The sequence below is a fragment of the Hirundo rustica genome, chromosome 2 (genome assembly GCF_015227805.2).
Source record: "Hirundo rustica isolate bHirRus1 chromosome 2, bHirRus1.pri.v3, whole genome shotgun sequence".
Classification (NCBI taxonomy): domain Eukaryota; kingdom Metazoa; phylum Chordata; class Aves; order Passeriformes; family Hirundinidae; genus Hirundo; species Hirundo rustica.
The window spans coordinates 46,215,395-46,232,415 of record NC_053451.1 but is presented as its reverse complement, the minus strand read 5'-3'; the positions used below and the strand labels follow the sequence as shown (position 1 = coordinate 46,232,415).

General features: G+C 38.3%; 1 protein-coding gene across 6 annotated transcripts in view; it reads right to left on the bottom strand.

Annotated features, from left to right (window-relative positions):
* Positions 1-1,384: 1,384 nt before the first annotated feature.
* Positions 1,385-17,021, bottom strand: part of SGCG (sarcoglycan gamma) — a 107,467-nt gene continuing 91,830 nt past the window's right edge. For all 6 annotated transcript variants that reach the window (XM_040055863.2, XM_040055867.2, XM_040055865.2 and 3 more), the window contains 2 exons: positions 6,356-6,479; positions 1,385-4,979 (listed from right to left, as the gene is read on the bottom strand). In XM_040055863.2, the coding sequence (XP_039911797.1) occupies positions 4,806-4,979; positions 6,356-6,479 (298 nt within the window). In that variant the 3' untranslated portion in view covers positions 1,385-4,805. The remainder of the gene's footprint in view (positions 4,980-6,355; positions 6,480-17,021) is intronic.

The window sequence follows — 17,021 nt, the reverse complement described above, 5'->3', positions numbered from 1 at the left end:
TCAGTTGGAAGTCTCTCAGTTTCTTACTTGCTTAACTCACTGTAACATCTAGCCTAAATAAAGAGGCTTTGTGAGGCCAGGAAACCATATTCTGACAGAACATGATTTTGTAAGTGCCATTTAATTCCTGATTAAAAATAAAGAAATAAAATGCTTAATTGATTATTCCTTTTGGCTCAGCTGGGAGACTTGGCAATGTATCTAAGTCAGGTATGGAAAATTAGAACAGTTAGGATGTGATGATTCTGTAGTGTGGGTCTGTAGAAGTAAACAATAGTATGTAGGTTCCACAAAAATGCATTCAACAAGTAGTTCTGCACATTAAATGGGTTCTCATTGGAGAAAATGTTTTTTCAATCAGGTCTATCTCCTACCTTCCACAGGTACCAGCAATTTATCTAGGAAAAGCAGCTTCAGTTCTTGTCTCCCAAAATTGCAGTTCAGGAATTTAACAAGAAGTCAGTGGTATATGAAGCTGATTTAACTATACATTGGGCAGCTTAAATCTAAGGAGTTGCAGTTGGAATAAGCCTTGATTGGCTTGTTACTATCTTGTGCTTTGAAAGTTTTCCTCTCAAACAATGGCACACAGCTATTCTAAAAAGGGTGGGACACTTGCCTCAGCAATTAGTGACATGAAAAATACCTTTCTGTTTTTTTAAGGAAATTGATTTTTGTGTAGCTGTCTACAAGAAGAAAAATAAATTATTTATTATGCAAAAAATGCAGTTTTGCAATATTTGTACTCGAATCATTATCACTAAAGTTACTGTAATGATTTGTGGGATAGGATTTAAAATTTACTCTAAGGATTGCATTCACTTGGGACGGATATACTTGGGTTGCTTTAAACAAGGCTGTAATTAAATCCATTGTAATTTCTCCAATTAAAGTAGAGGAGTGTAGTACCACTTTTGAGATTTTCTGTTACTGGATCTTTGAGAAAGACTGGATTAGTCTTGGGGAACAAAGACAGAACTAATAGTTCAAAAATAACTAAACATGGCAGCCAAAGTAAATGTTTTCACTTGAAGGAGACACACATTTTTTGTCACATGTAGGGATTTGTCAATGAATTTCTAATCAAAACTGTTTATCTTTGGTTTGTTTTCTGGATGATTAATTCAGTAGCACTGCCATAATTTCTTTGTTTACTTCCACCTACTACTGATTCAGACAAAGGAATTCTAGATGTCCACTGAAACCTAATTGTAAAGCATTTTCAAAATTCTGCAAAGTACATTTTTAGTTGGGACCAAGAGTTTTGTTCATATTTTTAAATAAAATACATTTCACATTCTTAGTCTTGGAAAAATAATTTTGTTTTAAAAATGAAATCATTCATTTCAGTTGTGTTTCATTGAATACAAAAGCAGAAGCGTGCTGTTCAAAATGTATAAATTTTATTCAAGAACTCAGTTTCCAATTCTTGCAATTTCCTTTTGCATAAAGCTATATAAAGATAGACAGATGCAAATACTAAAGGACTGTGAAATGGAAAAAAAAAACCAGGTTCATGTTTGGGCAATCACCAGTGAAGTTTTTCTATCATTTTTCCACTGTGTAACAATTGCAACCAGTTGCAAGAACTGCTGTAAATAATTCTTTTTGAGGGAGTAAATATGCAAACAAATCAGTTCAGTATGCTGGTAATGATTTTTTTTCTCCATTTGGATAATACTTTTGCAAATAAACTGGAGAACTGCATACTCTTGCTTCCCTGTGTGCCATAATTTTCTGTTACTCTGTAACTATTTACTGAAGTTTGATTCAAATAGAAACAGTAATTGTGCAGTATTAAAGAGAGAGGGATAGTCATCTACATGGAGATATCAGAAATGATAATTTAGTGATGTATGAACAATGTTGAGATTAACAGTAATTCAGATTTTAGCATTGGCTGATTACACTGGTAATTTTAGCATAAATTTTGTTTCTCTACTAGCCACACCTAAAAGAAAAAAGTGACAAGATGTCACCAGTCCTGCTTTAAAAGATGTGCACAATACGAAAATGGAACAATACTTCTGATGTCAGTGTTGTAGCATAATGAAAAGGAGAATGAAATTTAAGCAATGAAAAGGATCACATTGGTGATTTGGGTGATCGCAGTGCTGAGGGTACAGCAGACCACTTTAGGTTTTGGTTCTACTCAGAATCCACCTGTGAACTGAAGCCAGTCCTGAAGATTTATCTCCACAAGAAATGTGGTAGATATTTCAGTGTCTAAATGAAGTGCCAGCATACCTTACCAGGGGACTGCACTCTGGTTTTCCTAGCTCCTTAGGGGTCAGATTATTCTTGCCTGGAAAGCCTCAGTTCAATCCTTTGCTGTGAATTAACTGGCAAATCATATTTGAAAATGTGCCTCCAAAACAAAAGCTTAAAATGTATTACTTAAAAGTGCTCTACTTCTATTGCAAGCAGAACAAGCAGATTTTAACTATTTTGCAGTATCTGGAAACATTTAGGGGTTAGATTAGGTGAATGATTTGTTTGATAATCCATGGAAGAATGGGCATTATGTTGATGTCAGAACAACGGCTGGAATTTCTAAGGACTCAAGTCCCAGTTTTCCTGTTCATACTACATCTGTAAGAGATTGGTGACATTACAGCTCTCCAAGTTACTTGTAGCAGCAGTTTTTAAGTATCTGGCACATGCAAGGGTATTTGCTGACTTTTATTTCAGTACTCATACTTTCCATTCTATGATTAAACTAAGCCCGCTTGTATTTTGGTTTGTAAAATCTTGTGCATCAAGCTGGAACCACCTCAGCTGACTTTAAAGGAATACTGAAGACAGGTTTCTGTTAAAGTGTGCCCCAGCTGAGAGCTTAGCTGTAGAGACAGATAAAGTCAAGAAATACAACTGTGGAGATAAACACATCTCTCCTTATGGCCAACAGCCTTGGACTCACTCGTGAAGACAGGAATGAGTGAGTCTAAGCCCAAGAAAGTGGAATTTCAGGTATGGAAGATGTGTGGCTTCCTACTTCTCCTTTAGGCAGTGTAACAGCAGTTGGAGCACTCTACTGGTAAAGTGAAACCTCGATTCACTTGCTTAAGGTGTTAAGTGTTTCCTACTTGTGCTACTGAAGCTCTGAGTTCACATTAATAGCTGAGGGCTCCACCCTGCTGCTGAAGGGCAGTTTCAGTTCCGTACATCAGACTCAGAGGAATTGCCAAGGCAGCCCTTGACGCAGGGACTGCCCTGGGCTTTGCCACAATAATTGTGGAAAATGTTAACGGGGGACTCTTTCTCAGCTCAGGCTTTTGTGTGTACCTGGGGATCTCATCTGAGTGTTGGTTTTCTTTCTTTGTTCACCAGAGCCAAAGTAGCAAGTTTTTAGAAAGTTAGTGGTTATTTTGTCCTGATTCTTCTGTTTTAAGGATGATGATTAATTTTTTTCCAAAAGGTGGATATTTCTGGTTTACTAACACATTTCTGGTTTACTAACACTCTGGGTTAAAATCCTTCTGTTAATAGACACCAAGGCACTATGTGATAGCTCCTTCCTGGATAATAAGATCAAAAAGTATATACAAAACGGCATCAAAGGAATTAAAAAATGGAAATTTATTTCCATTAAAGGAAATAAAAACCACAAGGTTTAAACAACAGACTACTAAATACAAATCTTGCTAGCCAGAGGTGTGCAAACAATTTATTTGTTTTCAGTGCAACACTGTACAGGGGAACGGGTCTGCAGTTGTGTTCTTTACATGGCCAATAAACAGTTTGTCAGCTCTGGTGAGCATTTATTTTGTATCCAAAGTCCTAATGTAAAAAATAATAACAGCTTTACGCTCTCTGTTTGTGATGGAGTCCCACTCTGACAGGATGAGAAATACCAGTCAAAATGTGCAGATGGAAATGAAATATTCCTCTTAATTGAAATCTGTGAGCTACATAAGAGGATTTTTCCCACTGCCCAAATAGTTCCTTGTGTCAGACAATGTGAAGACACCTTTTTTTTTCTTTTTACTAGTCCAGCTGGCACAACAGATTGCCTTGTTGAATTAGCATGTCCTAAAATAAAAAAGGATTTAAATGAATATGACAGTACACACAGTAGAGCAAACAATTGCTATCATAAAATATACTAATATATTTCTCTGTTGTATAGTGAATGGAACTGAGACAAAAGAGAGGCCTTCATGACTTCTGGAGCTTTTTGCATTAGTTATTTTTATACGAATCTCAGTAAGAAGCAAATCAGCATAGTGTTGCCAAATTAAAATAGAAAGCTATTAGCAAATTAACACCTTTTACACAGAACTTATATAAATACCGCATTTTTCTATCTTGTGTTATTGCAAGAACAAAATTGCATAGACCATTTGCTGGCACTTTCTGAATTCTCCAAATAATGCTTTGTCTTACAAATAATTCAAGTAGTTCCCTCAATTTAATTTCACCCACTAATACAGTAAGTGCTTACACGTAGTGAGAGGAAAAACCCACGGATCTCAAAAATATGAACAATGACATAATCATCTAACTGAATAATAGTTCAGTGAAGAAACATATCTCTTTTATTTTTTTATGCTCTCTGTAAGGCTGTTTTCCAAGTGTTACTGACAAAACATGTAATTTGATTCAAGTCATTCTTCTGAAGTGGAAATGTCATTTGTGCTCTTCTTCCCCTTACACCCTGTGTTCCAGAATTGTAGATGCAGATTTGTTTCCTAAATTGTAAGTACTTAGTTTTTAAAATGCTGAAAAATATGCTTTCAGTAATGCTCTTTAGGAATAGTACAAAACTCAGATGCGCAAGAGGGTGTGCGGCCTTTTTGGTTGCCTCACTGGCAGACTCGGCTGTATTCTTGGCAAGTGGAGCCCACGCCGGCCACTGACAAGTAGAGCTTTCCATCTGGACACACGCAGATTTCATAGAGCCCCTGAGAAATCCCGGATCCACCCCTTGCACCCTCAGGCAGCTTGGGCAGTCGCACAGTTTCAGCATCGAGCAAAAGCTGGGTGCAAAAAAGCAGGACAAATGGGGTTGTTAGAGATAATAAAACAATAACATGTCGTGAGATGAGCTGAATTTGGCTAAGCAGAGGCTTAAGAATGGCCTTTTACACAGGACTTGTTATATATAAAGTTTCTCTGGGCGCTAGGCTCTTGGCAGACATAAACGCAGGACAGGAGTAAGCTGGTGCCCACCCTCTTAGCAGAGAGGTTCAACAGGGCCAAGGGCAATGTCCTGCACCTGTGTTGGGACAATCCCCAAAATGGATACAAGAGGGTGATGAATGGATTGAGAGAAACCCTGAGGAGAAAAATGTGTGGGTGTTGACAAATGAGAACCTAAGCTGCCTCCAGCTCTGAGGCCCCCAACACAAGAAAGACATGGGCCTGTTGAAGTGAGTTCAGGGGAGGGACACAAAGATGCTCAAGGGATGGAGCACCTCTCCTATGAGGAAAGGCTGAGAGAATTGGAGTTGTTCAACACAGAGAAGAGAAGGCTCTGCGGCAACCTCATTGCAGCCTTCAAGCAATTAAAGGGGGTCTACAAGGAAGCTGGGGGGGGGGGGGGGGCAACCCTTTATCAGGAACACTGCTTTTAAATTGGAAGAAGGTAGACTTAGATTAGATATAAAAAATAATTTCTTTCAGTGGTGAGGCACAGGAACAGGCTGCCCAGAGAAATTGGGGATGACCCTGAAGTGTTCAAAGCCAGATTGGATTGAGCTCTGAGCAGCCTGGTCTAGTTGAAGGTGTCCCTGCCCATGGATGGCAGGGGAAGCTGGACCTGGATGGTCTTTTAAGGTCCCTTCCATCACAGTTCACTCTGTGATTCTAAGGTGACAGTGCCCATGCACAGAGCAGCAGGACACAAGCACTGCTCTGGACCCCAGGCTTGTCCTGGCCTGAGTGCTGAGGCCTCACCATGGAGCCAGCTGGTTAAGGATGGACATGGGTAGTTCCTCTGTGGAAGAACTGGCACAGTACCGCCTTCCAGAGGGGATAAATAGGCTGCTGCATGTTGCCTGCTGTGAATGATGTCTGCAGAGCTTCACTCCTTAATTTTGCCACTCTGGGGATGCATCTGCTCTGAGCCAGGATTCCTCACTGGGGTGCCCGGGAATCACTGTATTAGTGGGGAGCTAAGCAGTAGCCAAGTTGTATGAGAAACCATCTCTCTAAGCGAATACAACATTATGTCTGTTGGTAGTATTATTTACACAAATAAAAGTTTTATTATTAAATTATTAATTAAACTATTAATTTTAATATCCTGCCACCTAAAAGCTGAGGAATTAAATTAACAGAACTTGAAAAAAAGACTTGAACTGATAGTCACACATATCAACCACAGTTATGGAAAAGAAGGGCTTGTACTCACCACGCCATCACTGCTGTGCAGTTTGATATCCATCTGGGAAAGAGCTTCAATATTCCCAGCTTGTGCTTTGATATTAATTCCTCGTGGTGCATCCATGCTCAAAGATCGAGTTGGTGATTCCAGCCTAAAAGCAGGAGCAGGAAATCAGACAGTAGTACAATCTCATACATTCCTTTATTTTAGAAAAATAAGTAAACGTTGAACAAGCCCTTGCAGGCTCTTGCCTCAAGTTATATAAAAGATGCAGCTTCCCTTTTCTTCAGGCAGACTTGAAAAAGGAGGCAGCTATTTCAAAAACCAACAAAGCATCCCAAATGAAAAATACAGATTAATTCATAATATAAATGCAAGGTATTATGTCATACATAACTGCAGATTATTCCAGTATAACAGTAACTTACTCTATTAACCTGAAACCCAGTCTTATATCAGTTAGTTGCAATTTGTTTTCATTTTTGACATAATAAGACATTAAAATAAATACAATTAATACAGCTGGATTTTTTTTTAATCAATGAGATTTTTGACTCTGCAATTAGTTGGACCAAGATTTCACTCAGTATGTGTGTGTGTGTGTGTGTGTTTTAACTAGATGACCTCTGAAACTTAAAATCTGTTAATTTGAAATAAAAATTACACAGTACAACAAACAGGGAGTTGCAAACCCTGCAGTGCCACAAGATGGCAGGAAGGCACTGTATTATCTGAGCAATCACTTTGTCGGATCAGCTGTGCAAGAATAATGATTTTTATTTTACAAAGCAGTAAGGCTTTGTTTCTTCAGAATTTTGTATCGATTCCATGCTAAGTAGCAGGGACAGAAGAACTAATTAATTTGCGAGAAGGAAAGAAAAAGCCCAATCCTAGCAACAAGCTAGTGACTATGTTGCTTCTTTAGACCTAGAACAGCTTCATCTGGAGGCACTGCAGGATCAAAATTGATACCTATTAGGTTTTGATCATGAATATCCACTCACCCTTCCTGATGACACCAGCCAACACCAAACAGGTGAATATGAAGGCTAGAGGAAGTGAGACAACTGGTGGTGCCTGTTAACATCTGTGCTAGCTTTCCTATTCCCTGGACGCATGCCAAAGGATGTAGGTTGCATCCACACTGCAGAACCCAAACACACTTGTTCAGAAGCCTGCATGTTCTCACCCACTGTGTTTTCTAGAAATGCAGAGGGTTTTGTGTGTGTGTGTGTGTGTGTGTGCATGCACTCCCAGCAGATGCTGTGTTGGCTCCACAGGTGCTCCACAGCTGCCAGTCCAGGTCCTCTACTGAGAATGCATTGTGTAGTGAGTCCAGACTCTTCACTGCCAATCATTGGCAGGAATTAGCTGTCTAATTTACTGAGCCTCTTCCAATTCTTCCTTTTCTTTTTGTTTTCCTATTACCTCATCACAACCAGAATGTAAAAGAAGAGTTTGTGCTTGTGAGAAAGTTCAGTTGCATCTTTGAATTCTGAAGAAGCTAAATCCAGCTGATAACTTAAAACCTTAATCCATGATATCTAAGCACAGTCACTAAAACTTCATTTTTTATCCTCAAATCTGAAAATAGCTCAAGCAATATCGGCTTATCACTGCTAGCCAGAGTTAGCAGAAGATTCTATCTTCTCTGATCTTCAAAGGTCCCTTCCAATCCAAACCATTCTACGACTTTATGTTTCTATGATCTTCCTCTCCATGACACCTCCTGGGTTCATCAATTTCAGTTAGTTTAAACTCCAGACTGATAAAAAAAAAAAAATACTAACAATGGGTAAATGCATCATGGCCCCATATTGAGACCATATCCATAAAATAATTTAATGCCTCATTCCATGAGTATGAAACAGCACAAACTTCTGTCATTTTCATGCTGTGTAAGCGGCCACGAGTACGAGTTTGTTCTGCATCAGACAACCAATACAGTATTAGTAATCTTTATTAACAGCTTTTGTATGAATTTTTGCCTTAGATCTCTAGATTTATACCTCTATGAACCAGAAAATCAGTTCTTCCCTGAGTGATTAATGTGGGAGGTCTGCTTCATGGGAATATTTTTCAGTGCACATTTGTATGAATTATATACTGAAAAATTAAACAAAGTTTCTATTTCCAATGTTTTAGTATATTTTCATAAGTTAGTGTCAAGGTAGTTAAATATAACTTTTTCTTAACAAAGAGCTTTAAACTCTGAAATAGCTCATGTTCTTTTGTAAAGTATTTCACCTACATAAGCAAACTATACGTAGGCATAAATTTTTACTTTTAAACTCCACTGAATATCACAAGACAGCAGAATGGGACAAATTTCTGAGAGTATATCAGACATGGAGTTTAAAAAGCAATCAAACATGAGAGAAATATTTCTTACTTTCTACAAAAATTAATGCTGGTATGAAGCCTACAGACTTTGGAAGCACTTAGATTTATGATATGACATATGCATAATTTAAATTACATTGCAGAATTACATTTGCTATATTAATCACAAACCTAAATTTCTGCTGTTTATGCAGGCCCTATTTCTAGATTAACTCAGCCTGGATTTGCCTAATTAAGCATGTCATTGAAGCTTCCTGGCAATGCAAACTGTCGTGAATCAGTGACGTGAACCGTAATATGTGAGTCAATAACTCTAATGATGCATTTCTTCGTACAATATTCAAAGGTTCTGTGTCTGAAGTCCAGATGCACTCAAAGGGAAATGGGCACCTAGTGTAGAAACAGCCTGAGATGAACCTTGACCCTTCTCAGTCCCCACACTGACGTGCATCCCTCAGGTGCCCTGGCTAAACAAGAATTCAGTTTGTTTGCAAATGATGGAGGGTGCTTGGAGAGTAAGAGGGAAGAAATTAATTGTCTTAGAGGTTTTGGTCACTTTATAGTGTTTGAATTCGTGCATTAGAATGATGAGGGAACATACTGTTACCAGTCACTTTATCTTTTTTTTTAGCCTTACAGACACATAAATTACATTTAACATGACGTGAATGATCTTTATCATCTAGGGGAATTAATCTATGTAATGTGCTGTCCTAAATGTGACAACTGTCACAGCCTCCCTTTCACTTGGGAATATAGATTTTGTACTTATGAGTAGCTTCTAGGTACTGCGGTAGCTGCCAGGGTCAATTAGCAATGGGTATAGTGCAAGAGGAATTGATTTGGGCAGCACAACATTAGAAGCCAAGGACCTGACAGCCCATTATATGTGTCCTGAGGAGTACTATGGACTAACTGTTGCCAACCAGATGCCCAGAAAGACTGGAGCACATTAGGTATTCTCCAACAGATCACAACTTTCAGATTAGTTTAATACAAGTGTCACCCTGTCCACATACCCCAAACAGTTCCACAATGAAAATCAAGAGATTTGATTGTGGAGTGCTCAGACCATTGGGAGATTTCCCTCAAAAGCAGGTTTCTAATTTGAATTAAGACACTCAAATAGACATACCCACAAATTATAAGTCAATGCAAGCTACACCTGGGCCCACTTGCAGAATAGTCACTTTGCCTTGCTCCCCTTCACCGCGATGCCTGCAGCCTGAGAAACTGCACTATGTCAGCTTATGAAAGGCAGGGTAGGGTGAGGGAATAGGTGGTCCCTGGTAGTATTTTACAGCTGTCATTTGCTGGATATTGGTTCTCCACAGCCCATTGCAACTAAAGCAATTGATTACAGTAAAGATAATATTTTCATTGCTTTCTTCTTACTTGTTGGTAAGAGTTCCAGGAGTCAACTACACTGTCTTGTCTGGGTGCCAAAGAAATTTGGTGCTGAGCTGTGCTAAATAATTCATGAAGGACTGTGTGAAAAATATTCTGAGGGATCCTCGACAGCATCCAAGCTCTGGATCTGAAACCAGGAGACTTCCCCTTTTCCTATAAGCATGTTGCTAACTCATGGAGATGCCAGATCACCAGAAATTGCTCAGTTGGCTGTTAGGGAGAATGTAAGGGCAGTGACAGCCTGCAGCAGTTCTGGCAAAGAAGCAGGTGACACTGCCTGTGCACGTTGCAGGAATATTGATCACTTTTTTCATCCTGGTCTGGCAGGAGTCAGAAGGATACTTTACAGACCTTGTAAATACCACAAGGCACTAGAAAGCTGGTTCTAGCATTGAAGAACCAATACCGTAAGTTTCCTACTGCAGTTTGGGATTGCTTGACCCTTAGTGCAGGATAGAGGAACCAGCTTGCTCTTGGGTAATTGTTTAACCTTTCCTTCTGACTCCTTTTTGACCTTTCCAGCTCATGAGTCATCATCTCTCCTGAATTCAATGGGATGAGAATTCTGTGGTATGACCTTAGACAGAAGCTGCCCATCGGTATGCATTCTTCCCAGCACCTATCTGAGGAAGATCAGGGTTACTGTAACTGGAGTGAACAGGTCCAGGATCAACACTACCTCTAATATCACAGTGCACCAAACAAGTGTGCATCCCTGGAAGTGTCCAAGGTCAGGTTGGACAGGGCCTTGAGCAACATGGTCTAGTGGAAGGTGTACCTGCTCATAACAGGGGCTTGAAACTAGATGATCTTTAAGGACCCTTGCAACCCAAACCATTTTGAGAGTCTATAATCAAAACATCTTTTTCCCATCATAGGTAAGGAAGAGACCCTCATATACCTTTGGCGTGCAAAAAGAAATCCTGCCATGAACACCTGCCCCAGAGTTTATCTGACTTTGTAAAGGTTAAAGGGGAAAAGAAATTAAATTATGCAACGACTAGAGGTCATGGAGCAAAGGATGAATAGAAAAGGCAAGAAAAGTGTCACCCTGGTTTTTCTGAGTTTTTTAAAGCCTTTTGATTGTTCATAAGATGGAATCAGTCTTTTTAGCTACTGTACAATATTAGGAGCAGTTTCTGCCTTTTCTCACACATGTAACATAAACAAATCCTTTGTTTTTCATTCTCTGTCCTTTGTTTGCATGTTTCTAACCTGAAAACAATTGTAACTGACAGTTGGTCTGGCCATTCGGCTGCGAGGTGGTAACTCCAGAAGCCAATTTACAGCCAGACCCACAAATGTATAAAAAGTAAGAAATAAACAGGCAGAGGGCTCTTGGCCTTGGCTCAGCCTTGGGCTCTCTCGGAGGAACATCTCTGCCCTGCAAATCTCTCGTCTCCGTGTGGTTGCTTTGCATGTCGCAATCACAAGAAAAGAAGAGGAAAAAAAAGCGAGGGAAAAGGGGGAAAAAAGAAAATCTCTAACCTGTCAAGGAACTAATCTTTTGAAAGGCAAAAAAGCAACCTAGAGGATTCTGTGGGCTTAATTTGCCTTGGTTCTCTGTAGATGTCTGCTTTGAGCCCTGGTTTTTGAATGCATGTTAACCTTTAAAAGGCAATAGGAGTATATTGACTTTTTGATTAGTCTGAAAGCAGTCTAATTCCCCAGCCATGCAGCTAGACATTCTAAGAGAGTAAACCATAGGCAGAGCATGCACTAGTCACACAGGATAGAGAGACTGTCAGCATTTATTTATGGTGCAGTATACACAATTTCAAACCATATCCTTTCTTTATGAGGAAGCTGGATTCCTGTCAACATGAGCTGAGCAGAACTGGGCTGGAGTTCTAGAGGTAGAGAGTGAGCACCAGGCATAGAGTAATGCCTGCTGAAAATCCCCACCTATATTCACTTATCTCCCAGTAGCCTGCTGTTTTGAGGTCAGGTGAGTGGGGAGGGCGATCAGGACGCAGCAACAATATGATTACCCAGACTTCAGGATCTTGGTGTTCTGCCTTGTGGCTTTTGACTGCTTGCCATAAGGTCCAAAGACAAAGAAGGACAAAACAACAGGACTGGGATCTCGGTCTCAATATATGCCTCATTTCTGTATTTTGTAAAAGCATTTTCTTTGGAACGGCTCCTAAAATTACATCTCCTTGCAAAGAGGAAAAATGAGTCTCAGAGCATATTCCAGCAACTGTGCTGATCTTAAGGACACGGAAGTATCATGATTCAACAGTAAACTGTGATAGCTCTTACTGAATGTCAAAGAATAGAAAATACTAATGACTCATTAAATCTTCCCCGTTCAGTTTCTGTGTAATTAAAATATAGCAGTTACTTAATCAAGTCCTAGCACAAAATTCTGATTTGACATAACTTCTATAAATCTTTCAAATGCTGACTGATTCTTCTTTCTAAAATGTCCCATTTTACATCACACCTATTGAATCCCTTCCATTAGAGATGGAATAATCGCTTCCTACCTGGATGATATTGTCTTATGTATTGCCTTCATTCACTTTGATATTTTAAGTCTGAACTTCCCTGAGTTAAAATAAATGAAACATAATGAGAAAAATTGACTGAAAAACTGCATCCATTTTTTCTAGCTTAGTTCAAAAAAAAGAATTTTCCAAGGATTATTGCCTCTAGGAGTTGCCTGAACTAGGATGCATATTCTGTTTCAGTAAGACAAATGTTAATATCAACAGCTCCTATACACAGATAACAAAATTAATTTATTATTTGTGCCACAATAAAATGTAATATGCAAACCAGTACGTTTTTGATGAATCAAAATTTAACAGCAATTATCATAAATTTTAAAAAGAGAACATTTAATAATTTTCTACCCAGTGAATCTGTCTCTTCCACTGTAGAAAAAATTACAGGAAAACTTAGAGTAGCATGAGATACAGCTTTATATTAAAACTGTGCTTTCAACATAACTATGCCAAAATTATTAACTCAAATAAAGTTTCTGTGTCAGTAATGTGTGGAAAAAGATCACCAGTCTCGTGAAAATACAGAATAAGTTGTCTGATAATACTGTGAATTCACAAGTGAATTCACAAGCAAATTCAGAGAAACATGCTATGAAAATATCTGTTTAGAGGCAAGTTTATGCACACAGGAACTCTATTAAAGAAAAATTATTTGGCTGGAATATAAGCAGCTGCTCATAAAGCACCTCCTTTTTCCAGGAATTCTGAAGCTTTTATAAAAAAATCTTCAGTGATCCATGTGGTAACATAAAGACTATAAAATGATAGAACAATCTGTTCTAATTTGATTTTAAAATTTTGTTTCTTGATTCTTCTGCTTATTACTTAAATGCACTAATGAAAATTTAATTTTGGAAGGTCGATATTTTACCCCCAATAACTTGGGGAAGTCTCAATATGTGCTATGCATTGCTGACAGCTTGTAACACCTCTGACCTCTGAAAACAGACAGAAATGTACCTTGTAATGCACTGAAACATCCCAAATACTTTCATGGAATGGAGAAACCAAGAAATCAGATCACAAATACTCACTAGGCGCAAATAAACAACCTATAGGGAATGTATTTTCTAAAGCTAAAACAAACTTGCAATGACCTTTTGGAATATTGAGCCACTGCAGTAATGGATCTTAGGCTCTTTTTATGCTTTTTACGTTAAGACAATCAATTGTATGAAGATAAAATAATAATTAGTCAGATTCTACTGTAAGTTTAATTTTCCACAGATCAGTTAATCCATTTATTCTCATTTATTCCTATATTTAAATAATTTTATCCACAGACTAATACAAGCTTATAGCTCAAAGATCTTGGATATGGAGTCAAGTCTGTTACGTGCCCTACTGCTGCATCAGGGTGTCTAACTTTTACATATTCCAACACTGGAGATGCAGGACGCAGAAAACCAACCTAGATTGTGTTCCTCTAATGATGTCTATGGACTAAGGACTCTATGAAAGAAAAGCACTAACAATATAAGGCTTTTATCTTCTGTTGTGCTTCAGACTGTGGGCAATCTGATGACCCCAGATTAGAAGAAAAGAGAGAATGTGCTATTTTCCTGATACATATTTGAATATTCATAAGCTTTAAAAATAAGTCAGATACAGGAGGACTTTGGAGATGAGTGTGCAGTGTAGAATAGAATACCAGAAAAATGTTCAAAACAAGACTTGCAGGAGCCAAGGGATCATCTGTAGAAGATAATAAATATAAATGTAAATACATGGGATGCACAATTGTCAAGATTAGTATAAAAAAGAAATCTGAATTTGATGCAGAAAATACAGAGAAGGTTTTGAAGGAAGAAGAGATTCAGAAACTTGATAGCAATGAAAACACTTAGACTTATTTGAAATTCTCTAAGTCTTTAGTGAGTATAAGACAACCATGGATTTCTACCAACTAAGAAAGGATACTTCTTTTAAGTAAATATGATAGTGTCATGATTTTCCTGAAAATAAAACATCATAGCATGGCTGGGGCCTCCAAGCTAATTATTAACTTGGAAGGACTCATTACCTCATCCCTGACATCAAACAAGAACATTGAAATAATTTTCTAATCCTAGTCACATGGTTATATAAACTATGATTAGCAATTTAGATGAATTTCTGAAATACTGGGTTCCAAGTGGAAAGCTTTTATTCTGTAATTTGAACGTTTCCCAGTACAGTGCCTCATTTCTTATGATGAATTTTCATTTCTTCAGACCTTAACCAAACATGGTGTAGTTGGTAACAGCACAATTCCTAAAGAAATGACAATGATCCCCCATGCATCCTTCAAAATTAATAGAAAGAAAGAACTAGTGCTAGAGCATAATTAATCTGCTCTGTTTCAGATAGCTCTGTAAAATGCTCTCACAATGCCTGTTGCCTTCCACCAAAAGTGATGAGACGCAGTACAGGTATCTGCACCTAGATGTCCAAATAAACTGAATCAATTCCACCTGAACATCTGCCCAAACAGTTGTAAACCCCTGGGGCCATGCTCCAGGAATATTAGTTTCTGCGTGGGTGGCTTGTGGGAGAATCCCTTTCCACTTCAGTAAATGAATGAATGAATGATTGATTTTGCTTGCAGAAAGAGGAGTACTCTGAACCTGGATGGACATCTGAGATCCATCTGCTTATTCTGGGCACATGGACGTCCTCTAGCTTTGGACTCAGTTGTATGAATGCAGGCTAAATATGTAAGAGATGAATGGTAACCAGGAGTGTGTGCTGAATCATCAGCTAAATCACATGAACAATCAAGAAATCATTTAGAATCACCAAAAAAAAAAAATTTTAGGCACATGCAGATGAAGGGGGTTTTGTACATTTTCAGTTTTTAGCCCTACTCCATATGGATAGGAAGCACAGTTGATTTTTATATAAATAAATCTACTGGGTTTTTTTAAGCTCATTTTGCCTTATGCTAAGAATGATCAAGGATAATGATCAAGGGCAGAACCCCAAGGCACTGCATTCCTTTTGGGTGCCACTCTTAAATATTGGGAGTATCTGCTGCTCTTGAAGGTGTCAGCTGGTGTTTTCTTTAGCATATTTTTCTTTAATTTAAATAAATAAAAAAAAATCTTATCATACTTTTATTTCTTGAAATAGTGTGTGTTCCAAGTTAGTTCTGTATTTATGTTGTAAATCTGAAATGCGTGGCAGCAGATGATTCTAGTAAAGCTCAGTTATGAGATTCTGGATCCAAGGGAATTGTTCAGCATAAGCACAGCATAAGCACAGCAGGCACTAACACTGCTTATGGCTTAGGGGGGAATCTCTGTGCACAAGCACAATTACAAAGCCAGATTTGAATCACAGATGTTTCCAGCTCCCAACGTTTTGGTTAACAGAATTTCTTTTTTATGCAAGCTGCATAAAAGAAGTGTTCAAAGTTCTAGAACAAATGCATTTATATGCTCTCTTTAAAAAAAGAATGAAACACTTCCCAGTTTTAATGGCACTTTGAAAAGGCTCTAAAAGCAATTTAAAACAACATTTATAACCTATTCCAAAACATAGGAGAAATTATTATTGCCGTGTACTTATTTGTTTACTAGTTCCCCATCCATTTTAAATATTGAGGTGTTTTTTCCTGTTTGCCCACTGTCACTCAATGCAGAGTTGCTGAAGGAATGAAGACTAAAGATAAGACTGAGGCGTATTAAAATAGAAGCTTCTCAAGACTGACAGTTGTGATGAAGAGTGGAAAGAGCTAATTCAAAAGAGGTCTCCGTGATGACCTCAATTTTATGATATGCTGACTCTCCAGGTAATTAAAAATGACCAAGGCTCTGGTGAATGTGATTAAATCTGGCACATCACAGATGTTTCCAGCGTAGCTATCTCTTTCAAATTACTTTAATAATATTATAAAATAATGTCTTGTATTATAAAATTTTAATCTCATATAATAACAGCACTTGCATCATTGTTGTAAAAAACGGGGTTAGCATTTTCCTTACGATTAGTTTCAAAAAATTATCTTCCAGGCTGAAATTTGCCATGCCTTTCTTTTATACGTATCTTGAGCAACTTTTTATTTAATATGCTGAAACATAGCAAGATTTCAAGTAACTGGAGTTCTTCATTACCTGCTGTTCATAGTGTCCACATGTTCTCCATGAAAACAAACACTCAAGTGAAAAGGCTTTGCTGAAGAGGAGGTCATACCCTTTCCTTCTTGTGATTATTAGTACAGCGGCTGAATGTGCCATGCTGTCATCAGACTCCTCACAACTGAAGTATCACAACTGTGCACACAGTCCAAGGGAGAGAGGAAAGACTGAGCTGTGATGGTGTATGTGTGCAACGCATCTTGTGAAAGTTACTCTCACCAGGAAACGCTTCCTTTTCTTTTTCCAGTGTTTGCCACACCCACATCCTTATGGTGAGTGTCTCCTGTTTCATGCCTCCTCCCCAGTTCT